General features: G+C 63.8%; 1 protein-coding gene across 1 annotated transcript; it reads left to right on the top strand.

The window, feature by feature from the left end:
* Positions 1-1,081: 1,081 nt before the first annotated feature.
* On the top strand, positions 1,082-11,627 carry DLL1 (delta like canonical Notch ligand 1). Its single transcript, XM_038742806.1, has 11 exons — positions 1,082-1,424; positions 1,602-1,925; positions 3,278-3,338; positions 4,310-4,567; positions 6,372-6,432; positions 6,804-6,934; positions 7,449-7,618; positions 7,730-7,946; positions 9,277-10,054; positions 10,754-10,871; positions 11,006-11,627. The coding sequence occupies exons 1-11, from the start codon at positions 1,371-1,373 to the stop codon at positions 11,009-11,011; spliced, it is 2,178 nt and encodes a 725-aa protein (XP_038598734.1). The 5' UTR covers positions 1,082-1,370; the 3' UTR covers positions 11,012-11,627.
* Positions 11,628-11,838: the final 211 nt, after the last annotated feature.

The raw sequence follows: 11,838 nt of genomic DNA, 5'->3' as shown, positions 1-11,838 counted from the left end.
GGAAAAGGAGGAATGGGGAGGAGGAGGAAGAGAGGAAGAGGAAAAGGAGGAAGGGGGAGGAGGAGGAAGAGAAGGAAAGGGAAAAGGAGAAAGGGAAGAGGAAAAGGAGGAAGGGGAGGAGGAGGAAGATAAGGAAAGGGAAAAGGAGAAAGGGAAGAGGAGGAGAAGGAGGAGAGGAGGAGGGGAAGGAGGAGGAGGAGAGGGGAGGGGGCGGGGCGGTCGGGGGAGGGGAGGAGGGTTGCCCATTTTACAGCTCACTGACCATTTGGCGATCCATCGAGAGGGGTTGGAAAAGGTTCCTTTGTGACAGGTCTGGCCAGATTGGGGGTCCGCCCATTTGCATGTCATTAAGCGCGCCGGCGTCCGGCGAGATATAAGGCGGGCGGGCGGCGGGCCGCCGGGAGCGACAAGGGGCTCGGGGCTTGGGGCTCGGGGCTCGGGGCTCACGGCTCACGGCCGCCGCCGCCGCCGCTTCCCCCCCCCGCCCCCCCGCCCCACCGGGCCCGGCCCCGCCGACGCCGCACGGGACCGACAGAGCCCGGCCCGGAGGAGACCGGGGGGACGCCCCGCCGGACAAACGGCCGAGGGAGGACGGACCTCCTCCTCCTCCTCCTCCTCCTCCTCGTCGTCGTCGTCGTCCACCCGACCCGGCCCGGCCCGGCCCGGCGGCCAAGACGCAGCCTCGCGCGCGCGCGCGCGCGCCGGCCCGTTGAAGACCCTCCCCTCTGCCCCCCCCCCACCCCCCAAATAATACAGTCTCTCCCTCGGCGTGGGCTTCATCCTTTTGCAAATCCCGTCCTCCTTGGATTCGGTGAAAGCAAGGCAAAGACGAATAAACGAGCCGACCCGGCTGTCCCTCGACGCGGCCGAGGAGGGCCAGGGGAACGTGCGCTCCGATCACCGTCGCCGCCGCCCTGAGCCTCGCGCGGGCCGCTCGGCAGGGGCCGGGGGCCTCGGCGCCCCCCACGCCCGCCCCTCCGCGCCCCGCCGCCGCCGCCGCCGCCGGACCCTCCTCCTCCACCGCCGCCGGACCCTCCCGGAGCGGTCCGCCGGGCCGTCCGGGGCGCGGCCGTCCGCCAATTGAACGACACGTCGCGGGGGAGAGCGGGGGCCTCGCCGGCCGTCGCGCCCCCTCGCTCCCCCGCCTCCCGAAGAGAAGGAGCGGGCGGCCCGAACACCGACAAAGGCGCCGGGCCGAGGACGTCCTCCGGTGCCGGCTGGCGGGCTCCTCCCGGAGGGCTCCCCTCGAGCGGGCGGGCACGGGAGGCGGGGCCGGGGCGGGGCTCCCCGCCATCCCCCCGTTGTGGAGCCGGGGCTCGGCCCGCAGCGCCCCCGGCCCGGAGAGGAGCGGGCCCTCCGGCGGAGCCGACATGGGGCCGCCGTCCACGCTCACCCTCGTCGTGGTCACCGCCCTGCTGCCCCAGGTAAAGGGCCTCGGGGGTGAAGGGTCCCTGGACTCGAGGGCGAGCGGGGCCGGGCACGCGTGGGTCCCCCCCCCCGCCCCGCAAGGAAGGCGGCGGCCCCCTCCCCGGGGCGGGCGACTGGGGGGGCCCCCCTCTCCCATCCATCCCACCCACGCTTCCCCCCTCCCCCCCCTGCAGGTCTGCGGGTCCGGCGTGTTCGAGCTGAGGCTGCAGGAGTTCGTCAACAACAAGGGGCTGCCGGGGAACCGCAACTGCTGCGGGGGGCCCGGGGGCCCCGCGCCCCCCGCCCCGGGCCTGCAGCTGCACTGCGACTGCAAAACGTTTTTCCGCGTCTGCCTGAAGCACTACCAGGCCAGCGTGTCCCCGGAGCCGCCCTGCACCTACGGCAGCGCCGTCACCCCGGTCCTGGGCGCCAACTCCTTCAGCGTCCCCGACGGCGCCCGCGGGAAGGACCCGGCCTTCACCAACCCCATCCGCTTCCCCTTCGGCTTCACCTGGCCCGTGAGTCCATCAATCAATCAATAATCAATCAATCGTATTTAGTGAGCGCTTACTGCGTGCAGAGCACTGGACTCAGCGCTTGGGAGGTCCAAGTTGGCAACACATAGAGACAGTCCCTACCCAGAAGTGGGCTCACAGTCTAAAAGGGGGAGACAGAGAACAAAACCAAACATACCAACAAAATAAAATAACTGGAATAGATATGTACAAGTAAAATAAATAGAGTAGTAAATATGTACATACATATATACAGATGCTGTGGGGAAGGGAAGGAGGTAAGGTAATAATAATAATGATAGCATTTATTAAGCACTTACTATGTGCAAAGCACTGTTCTAAGCGCTGGGGAGGTTACAAGGTGATCAGGGTGCCCCACGGGGGGCTCACAGTCAATCCCCATTTTACAGATGAGGTAACTGAGGCCCAGAGAAGTTAAGTGACTTGCCCAAAGTCACACAGCTGGCTATTGGCAGAGCCATGGGGGGGGGGGGGGGGGGGATGGAGAGAGACCCGACCCCCGCCCTCCTGCTTACCTGTGTGTGTGTGTGTGTGCTGGGGGCGCGGGGGGGGTGTTGGTTTGCCTGTGTGGGGGTCTGCGAGGTGCGACCTAGTCGGGACTTGCCCCAGCGCGGAAGGACCGGCCGCCGGCTGGGATCAAGCGACCCTGAGAAAGTCCCAGGGATGGGATGACGGGGAGAGAGGGAGAAAGGATGAGGGCCCGGCCTTCCAGACGGGGACCAGGCCTGGCGGGAATCCACTGAGCTTCTGGCCGTAGACCCCGAGGAAGGTGCCCCGCGGTGGGGAGGGTATTCCCAGCATTCGATCCCGGACCCCGCCGACCCCCTCTTTCTCCTCCACGCTGTCAGTCCGAAACAGATTGGGGCCTTGAGTGTGGGAAAGTTTTGGTTTCCCCGCTTCCGCTCCCCTCCTTCCCCCCTGACACTTCTCCGGAAGGACGGGTTCTGTAATTGTCAGCCCCCGCGTGAAACTCCCGGAGACTCCCCTCTGCCGCCCTCCCCCATCGAGCCCACTGGCTGAAACTGGGTGAGCCCATGTGCCGAGATTAATGACAACTGCTCTCTCTTCCCCTCCTCCCTGCCGCCTTCTCCATTCCCCTGCCCCCCTCCCCACCATACATACATACATACATATTCTCTCTCTCTCTCTCTCTCTCTCTCTCTTTCTCTCCTGTATTAACAGGCTGAAAAAAGCATTCCAGGAAGTCAGTCTTCAAAAAGTTGTTCCATTTCCTTGAGAAAAGCGAACCCCAGCCCCCCCGCCGCTGCTGCCGCCCAGGTTCGGCTTTTTCTGGATCTCGGATTCGCACTCATTTCCTTTTTCCTTTCTTCCAGGGAACGTTTTCGCTTATCATCGAAGCTCTTCACACGGATTCCCCCGATGATCTCACTACAGGTAAATCTCTCAGCTGCCTGGCAGGGAAGGGGTGGGGGGCGGTTGGCAGGGGCAAGACAGACTCCGGCTTCCTCTACTTCCCTCTGGAATGGAAACTGTTATAACCTCTGAGCTTCCGGGGTTCACCTGCTGGCCTGGAACTTCTCAGGATTCTGCTCCTCACTCCCTCCTCAAACAGCCCAACAATTCTCCCCCTTTCCTCCCCTTGCCCTCCTGTCTGCTACTCTTCCCCTCCAGCCATCCCCTGTCCCTGCTCCCCCTGCCTTCTTCCTACATGCTACTCTTTTCCTCCAGCTGCCCCCTCTGCCCTCCACCCTTTCAGGCTGTTCCTCAAGCCTGGCCCTGAATCCCTGCTCCCTCTGCCTTCCTGGGTCCCAACTTTTTCCCTCCAGCCACCTCCCTCTTCCTGCTTCCTGTCCTCCTGCCCCCAATTTCTCCCTCTAGCTCCTGGCTCTCCCTGTCCTCCTGCCCCCAGTTTCTCCCTCTAGCTCCTGGCTCTCCCTGCCCCCTTTGCCTTCCTGCCCCTAGATTCTCCCTCCAGCCTTGCCATCTCTCCTGGCCCCTCCTGCCCTCCCATTCTCCACTCTCTTCCTCCAACCTCCCCTCTTTCCATGCTCCCCCCGACATATTTCCCCCCATCTCTCCCTCCAGCCCTGCCATCTCTCCCTGCCCACCTTGCTCTCTTGCCCTGTAATCTCTTCCCGCTCCCCCTGCCCTCCTACCCCCTGCTCTCTCCTTCCCACCCCTAGGCTCTCTCTGCTTCCTCAGCCCTCCTGCCCCCAGTCTCTCTCTGCCCCTGAGTCTCTCCCTCCAGCCTCCTGCCCCTGAGTCTTTCCCAGCTTCCCCTGGCCTCCTGCCCCTCTCTGTCCCAACCCGCCACCTCTTCCTGATCCCCATATCCCCCAGACTCTCTCCCCCTGGCCTCCTCCCTGTCCCCACTGGGCTCACGGCCCTCTCCTCTGTGGCTGCAGAGAATCCGGAACGATTGATCAGCCGCCTGACCACCCAGCGGCACCTGACTGTGGGCGAGGAGTGGTCCCAGGATCTTCACAGCAGCGGTCGCACGGACCTCAAGTACTCGTACCGCTTTGTCTGTGATGAGCACTACTACGGCGACGGCTGTTCCGTCTTCTGTCGTCCCCGGGATGACGCTTTTGGCCACTTCACATGCGGGGAGCGAGGCGAGAAGGTGTGCGACCCGGGCTGGAAGGGCCAGTATTGTACTGAACGTGAGTACCTCGAAATTTCACCTTTGCGTATCCTGGCCTATGTGTACGTGTGTGGGCCCGCGTGTACAGGCGAGTGTGACTGCACTCGGTATGCTGCACCCGAGATGAGCGCTTAGAACAGTGCTTTGCACATAGTAAGCGCTTAATAAATGCCATCGTTATTATTATTATTATTATGAGGGGTCCTGATATGCCCCTGTCCGTGCCCTGGGAGAAGCAGCGTGGTGGCCCGGGATCGGTCGGTCCAATACATGGCGGTTGGCTGGCCGGTGCTTGGCCCCCACGCTGCTCTGGCGGTGGCGTGGCAGGTGGTAGGTGGCACCACCCCGGGGCAAGCAGGGACACCGGGGGTCGCTTCGGGCCGGCCGGCCAAGAGGACCGAGGCAGGGAGCAAGCCAATCTCTTAGTGCCCCACTGGGCAGAATCTCTCTTCCCTCCCCCATAACCCGACTTCATTGGCTGCCCACCACTAGTCCCCACCACCCGCGTGCGTAGTCTGCCTACCTCCGGGCTGGCTCGGCAGGGCAGGCAGTTTGTGGTCCACAGAAGGTTCGGCTTTGCTTTCCGGGGACCGGCAGTAGCGACTGCCCCGTCTCCCCCCTCTCCCCCTCTCCCATCCTCACCTGGGCGGAGGTAGGTCCCACAGGGTGTGTGTATCGGGGGGTCCCTGCAGGGACAACCAGGTGGAGGTGAGGGAGGCCGGGGTATCTAGGGGTGAGGGGCAGGGAGGAGAGGGTCTGGAAGCTAGCAAGGGCTCACTTCAAAGCCTGGCTGCTGCTTTCCCATTCACCCCCGCTGGAAGGAGAAGATCGATTCTCCACCCGGTTCCCTTTGGAGCAAGGCATTGTGCCTGGCCCGGCTTTGTCAATTGGAGCTTGAAGAGCCGCTGGCTTAATGAGCGCCTCTCTAACCAGGCCGGGTAACCAACTCGAGAAGGGGCCTCTCCCCACTCTCTCCCATCCTCCGTGACCTCCTCCCCCCCACCGTCCACCCCCTCTTCCGACCCTTTACGAGGTCGGGACTAGCCCACCCGGCATTTTCTTTTCCTGGACACGATAGCTATAAACTTAAACCGTTTCTCTTTCTTATTCAAATACAAAAGTTTCCCTCCTCCCCCCAGCCTCCCCCTTGCTGAGGAATCACGCGCGTGCCGTAGATTAGATCTCCGTGGGGATAGGCTGTCCAGGAAGCAGGCCTTGCTCCCATTGGCCGTGTGCGTGTGCGTGCGCGTGTGTGGGAGAGAGAGCCAGGCCCCCTTTGCCCCCCCCACCCCTTGCCCCCGGCACATGTGTGTGTGTGTGTGTGTGTGTTTGTGTGTTGAGGGTGGAGGGGGGCTGCGGTATTGTTGCAATGGGGCAGCTGCTGGAGAGAATAGACAATAGGGCAGCTGTCCAGCCCTGGCACCCTGCACACCAGCTGTCCACTCTTATCTCCACACACACTTTCTGGGCTTCTAAGAGGTGGGGCTTTGTGCATGGGATTGGGAAGGGGAGGGGGAAGGGAGAAAGGACTTCTGACCCTCTTTGGCAAGAAAAGGGGTTGGAGGGGCGGGGGAGGCCCCGTAAGCCCTCTTTTGTCTGTGTGCAACTGTACGGAGGCCAACCGACGGACCGACGCCGGTTCCCAGCAATGAGGAAAGTCGTCAGGGGCCGGGCACCGCCAGCGCTCGGCCAGCCCGGGGCCGAGGTCCCCTCCTCTGGGTGCCGTCGCCTAAATTCTCCCCAGCCCGGGAGGTGGCGGGAGCCGGGTGGTCCCCGGGGTGGGCCGGCTGCCGCCTCACCCGTACGCGTGTGCTTCGTTGCAGCGATCTGCCTGCCAGGGTGCAATGAGCAGCACGGCTTCTGTGACAAGCCCGGAGAGTGCAAGTGAGTCTCCGGAACTTCTTACTTTCCACCCTCTGCCCCCGGTCACCCTCACCTTTACCTGGGGGCGGGGGCCCGGTGCCCCCACAGACGGACCCCGGAGACGATCCTGGCCTGACCCGCTGGCTGACGTTGCCCGGCCGGGGAGGCGGGGCTTGATCTTGCCAAAGCGAGGGAGGGCCGAGGAGGTGGCGGCTGCTGATGCCAGGGTCCCCGGGGGCTTACTGGTGAAGGAAACTTGGCCGGAAGTTGTTTGCAGTTGTTTTCCCCGGGGTGCGCGGTCCGATCGGAAAGGGGCTTCCCAAGGGGAGACGGACTTGGCTTCGGAGGGAGTCAGACTGCACCCATTGGTGATCTGGCAAATTTCCGTGCAGGTGTCGAGTCGGCTGGCAAGGGCGCTACTGCGACGAGTGCATCCGCTACCCCGGCTGTCTACACGGCACCTGCCAGCAGCCATGGCAGTGCAACTGCCAGGAAGGCTGGGGAGGTCTTTTCTGCAACCAGGGTGAGTTTTCCGTCCTTGGCCCCAGAACATTTTGAGACCAGCGCCCCTGAGCTATCAGTCGATCGATCGGTCCATCGTATTTATGAAGCGCCTGCTGTGTGCAGAGCACCATACTAAGCGCTCGGGAGAATACAGTACGGCGGACGTGCTCCTTGCCCACGACGAGCTTACGGTCTAGAGGGTTAGCGGTGTGCTTTCCCACTCTGCCACTCCCAGGGGAACAGTGCTGCTCCACTGCCCTTCCGCACCCGAGCCACCTTCCTTGTCATTCTCCTGTCCCGGGAGAGTAGTCTCCCTGGCTCGCTCTGCCATCCTGGGAGAGCAGCGCTCTCTTCCGCTCGCTGTGCCATGCCGGGGGAGCCGTGCGCTCTCCAGCTTACTCTGCCAGCCCAGGAAAGCGATCCTTCTGCCCCCTCCTCCACCCCCCACCCCACCCCCAACTCGCTGTGCGGTCCCGGGAAGCGAGGCACTCCGGGCCCCGTGCTGACCATCTCTCCCCCTCGCCTCCGCACAGACCTCAATTACTGCACCCACCACAGACCCTGCCAGAATGGGGCCACGTGCACCAACACCGGCCAGGGAAGCTACACTTGCTCTTGTCGCCCCGGCTACAGCGGCGCCAACTGCGAGATGGAGATCAACGAGTGTGACGCCAGTCCCTGCAAGAACGGAGGGAGCTGCACGGTGAGGAGCCGTCCTTCTCGGCCCAGGGAGGGGAGCAGAGTGGGGTGGGGTGACGGGTCCCCCCGCATCTCCGGGACCAGCTTGAAATGACGTCCCCTTTGCTCCGCCCAGGATCTGGAGAACAGCTATTCCTGTACCTGTCCGCCCGGCTTCTACGGGAAAAACTGCGAGCTGAGTGCCATGACTTGTGCCGACGGCCCGTGCTTCAACGGGGGCCGGTGCTCCGATAATCCAGATGGAGGCTACCTGTGCCACTGCCCCCTGGGATACTTGGGCTTCAACTGTGAGAAGAAAATTGACCACTGCAGTTCCTCACCCTGCTCCAATGGTGAGAGGAGTTTGGGGAACCTCGGGGAGCTTGGGGGAGGCCAGGGTCTTGCGGGGGCGGGGTGTGGGAAGACTCTAGGACCGGGGAAACCTGCAATTTTCAAATGTGTGGTGGGGCAGCGGGTTTTCAAACCTGCACCCTGCGATTTTAGGCTCTTCCTTTTGCCTGCAGCAGGCATCGGATCTTGGGTCTGCAGTGGGCACCCAGCCTGGTTGTCTGCCTGCGGTAGGCCCCCAGCCCATCTCTCTGATCACAGTGGGCACTCGGCCCAAGTGGGCGCTTAATAATGATAACGATAATGGTCATATTTATTAAGCACTTGGCATATGTCAAGCACTGTCCTAAGTGCTGGGGTAGACTTGTGTCAGTCAGGTCCCACAGAGGGTTCACTTAGCCAGACTCTCTGCCCGTGGTGGGGGTTCAAACTCGGAAGCCACCGGCTCCCTACTCTGCTCTTGGGAGAGCCTGCGTGGTGAGCCTTGCTGGGCTCATCTGACCCACGGCCAAACGAAACCGGGGCGCAAACTGGTATCGGCAGTGGGGATGAGAGGTGGGTCCCCTTCCACGGGGCTGGCGGGGGGGATCCCAGCCCCCCAAGAGTCGGCCCGCTCGGGGCAAGTGGTTCGGGCCGGGAGGAAACCGGGCCCGAGGGCCTCGTCTGCCCATGTGCGCCCTGGAGCCTTGGCTGAGATGGGGGCGGTGGGACTCTGGAGAGGGCATGGAGCTCTGTCCCTTCTGGCAGCTCCAGGGGCGGGAGGGGCCCCGTCAAGCAGGCCCCAAAGCCGAGGGGTCCGTGCGTTCTCCCAGCACACCGGAGGCCGGAACCAGCGGCTTGGTTCCGCGTAGACGGCCGGGCCCCGCTGCCATCCAGCAGCGCAGGGGACGTTTGGCGGAAAGCCTGGACGCGGTTTATCCATTTTAAGCTTGTGGGGACCCGGAAGTGCTAGTTTCATCATCATCTCAGTGACAGTAGCCGGCCCTCCAGTCGACTCGAAAGCGCAGCCGGCCCTCTTGCGCGGTACGGGGGGGAGCTGGATGTTTCTGACCTTGGAGCTGGTCCCAGGTCGGAAATCGAGCTTTGATTTTTCACTCTCACAGCCTGGCGGGACAGGAGGCGGGGAGGAGAGGGATGGGAGGATGTCCTGTCCCAGGAGCGGAGGGGAGGGGGGCGACGGGCCCCCCTGCAGCGAGGGGGCCTGGACCGGAGGGGCAACCGGCACCGGCGAAGGAAGTCTGCGTGCCTTGGGGCCGCGCCCGCGGTGGGCCGGAGGCGGAGCGGAGCCGCTCCCACTCGGTCTCTCACCCGTCGGCTCTCTCCACCGTGTTCCAGGCGCCCGCTGTGTGGACCTCGGGAGCTCCTACCTTTGCCAATGTCAGGCCGGCTTCACTGGGACCCACTGCGACGACAACACGGACGACTGCGCCTCCTCACCCTGCGCCAACGGAGGCACGTGCCAGGACGGGGTGAACGACTACTCGTGCACGTGCCCGCCCGGGTACACGGGCAAGAACTGCAGCGCCCCCGTCAGCCGGTGCGAGCACGGCCCCTGCCACAACGGGGCCACCTGCCACGAGAGGAGCCGCCGCTACGTGTGCCAGTGCGCCCGCGGCTACGGCGGCCCCAACTGCCAGTTCCTGCTCCCCGAGCCGGCCCCGGGATCCGGGACCGTGGACCTGAACCAGAAGCACACGGAGGTTCGGGGCGGCCCGTTCCCCTGGGTGGCCGTCGGCGCCGGGGTGGTGCTGGTCCTCGCGCTGCTGCTGGGCTGCGCCGCCGCCGTGGTCTGCGTCCGGCTCAGACTCCAGAAGCGGCGGCCCCCGGCGGGCACGGGCAGGGGCGAGACCGAGACCATGAACAACCTGGCCAACTGCCAGCGGGAGAAGGACATCTCCGTCAGCGTCATCGGTGCCACCCAGATCAAGAACACCAACAAGAAGGCGGAGCTGCACGGGGAGAGTAAGCCCCCGCCCAACGGCTTCAAGGCCCGCTACCCGGCCGTGGATTATAACTTGGTGCCCGACCTCAAGAGCGCCGAGCGGGGCGGGGAGGAGCTCGGCAAGGCCCCGACCCCCGAGGCCCCAGAGAGGACCCCTGCTCCACTCAAGAGGTAGCCAGCCAGCCACGTGAGGGGGGCCGCCGTGGGGATGTCAGGGAAGGCTCTGAGAGTCCCGGTGTCGGGCACCGGCTGGACCGTGGAAACCGAGCAAGGGGCTCGGCTGGGTGTCAGAAGGTGGGGGAGGAGGGGATGAGGCTGACTCGGGGGTGTTGGGGAGCCGGGGTGTTGGATGATTGGGGGCTGGGTGAGCTGGGGGGGGTGTGGATTAAGAGAATCTTAGGAGAGGCAGGGGTAGATTAAAGGGTCGGGGGCCAAGGGGACTGTCGATGACTCACGGTCGAATGAGGTTGCGGTCTGTGGGATTGGGGCTGTGGATGAGTGGGGAGGTTGAATGTTGGGGTGTTGGGGTGCTGGGAGACAAGCGGGGCTGTGAGTGACTCAGGCGATCGACTGAAGTATGAGGGCCTGAGGGGTTGGGCTGTGGACAAATAGGGGGTTCAATGTCGGGGTATTGGGAGGCCAAGGGGGGCTGCAGATTAATTACTCAGGGAGTTGAATAGGGTGATGGGGAGGCTGGGGAACTGGGGCTGTGGACGAGCCGAGATCTGAGGTCTCGGGTTCTGGGAGACCTGTCGGTGGGGAGGGTGAGTGTTGTGGGGGCCGGGGTTCTGCGGATGAGGTTGGAGGGCGGGGTCGGGGGAGCGGGGTTCGTCGGTATGCGCGAAGCGTCATCTCGGTGCTCTCCGGCAGCGGCGACGTGTCCGAAAGGAAAAGGCCAGAGTCCGTGTACTCCACCTCCAAAGACACAAAATACCAGTCGGTATATGTCATATCAGAGGAGAAGGACGAGTGCATCATCGCCACGGAGGTCAGTAGGGCGGCCGTCTCCGCCGCCGCCGCCGCTCCCGGTCGGAGGCGGCGCGGTGGGAAGCCCAAACCGAGATCGAGTCTCCTTCTCCTGTTGCCATCCCGCAAACCCTAACCCTCCTCTTGGCCCCGCAGGTGTAACGTGGAAGTGACGCGGCACAGCCTCTGTTTGTCTCGGGCGAAGATCTCTGCCCCAACGAATGAATGCTGCTGAAAGAGGGAAGGAGGGAGGGAAGGAGGGACGGAGAAAGGAAGGGAGGACTTCCTCCCTCCACTGGGCTTCTCCTCTGGGCCGCCTCCACTCTGCTCCCTCTGCGGGCCCCCTCAACTCCACTCTCTCCCTGGGCTCCTTCCGTGGACGTCCTCCACGGGCTCCCTCCGTGGACGTCCTCCGCGGGCTCCCTCCGTGGACGCCCTCCGCGGGCTCCCTCCGTGGACGCCCTCCGTGGGCACCCTCCCTGGGCTCCCTCCGCCGGGGGCGGAACCAACAGCAGAGGTAGCCGTGGCCTGCTGCTCAAGAACTAAATTCAGACTGAGCTGGTTCTCTTGCTGAAGTTAGCGAGCGGGCAGCGATAGGTGCTGTGCCCACCCTCCCCGCCCGCCAGCCACCGGCCGCCCCGGGGTACCTGTTGCACTGCCCTTCTGATGACTCTTCCCATTGCACTATGGACAGGCCCTTTTGAGCGAGATATTTAATGAGCGGACTCCCCGCGGGGCTCGGAGCCCACCCTGGGTGCTGGGCCCCACCCCTCCTCTCCTCCCCCGCCCCCGCCCCCTCGGGCCCCGGGCTCCGCGGAGCCCCTCTCCAGCGGAAACACGGACACGGCCTTCGCCGCCTCTTCGGACACTGAAACGTGTTTTCCTGGTGGGGAGAGAAATGCGTCTTATTTTTTTGAATCTGTAAAAATATTTTCCTGATATCTGTAAAGCTTGAGTATTTTGTGACGTTCCTTTTTTATAATTTAAAT

The sequence above is a fragment of the Tachyglossus aculeatus genome, unplaced genomic scaffold, assembly GCF_015852505.1.
Source record: "Tachyglossus aculeatus isolate mTacAcu1 unplaced genomic scaffold, mTacAcu1.pri scaffold_187_arrow_ctg1, whole genome shotgun sequence".
In the NCBI taxonomy this organism is placed as follows: domain Eukaryota; kingdom Metazoa; phylum Chordata; class Mammalia; order Monotremata; family Tachyglossidae; genus Tachyglossus; species Tachyglossus aculeatus.
Note: the sequence above shows the minus strand (reverse complement) of the source record. Positions and strands in the feature narration are given on the sequence as shown.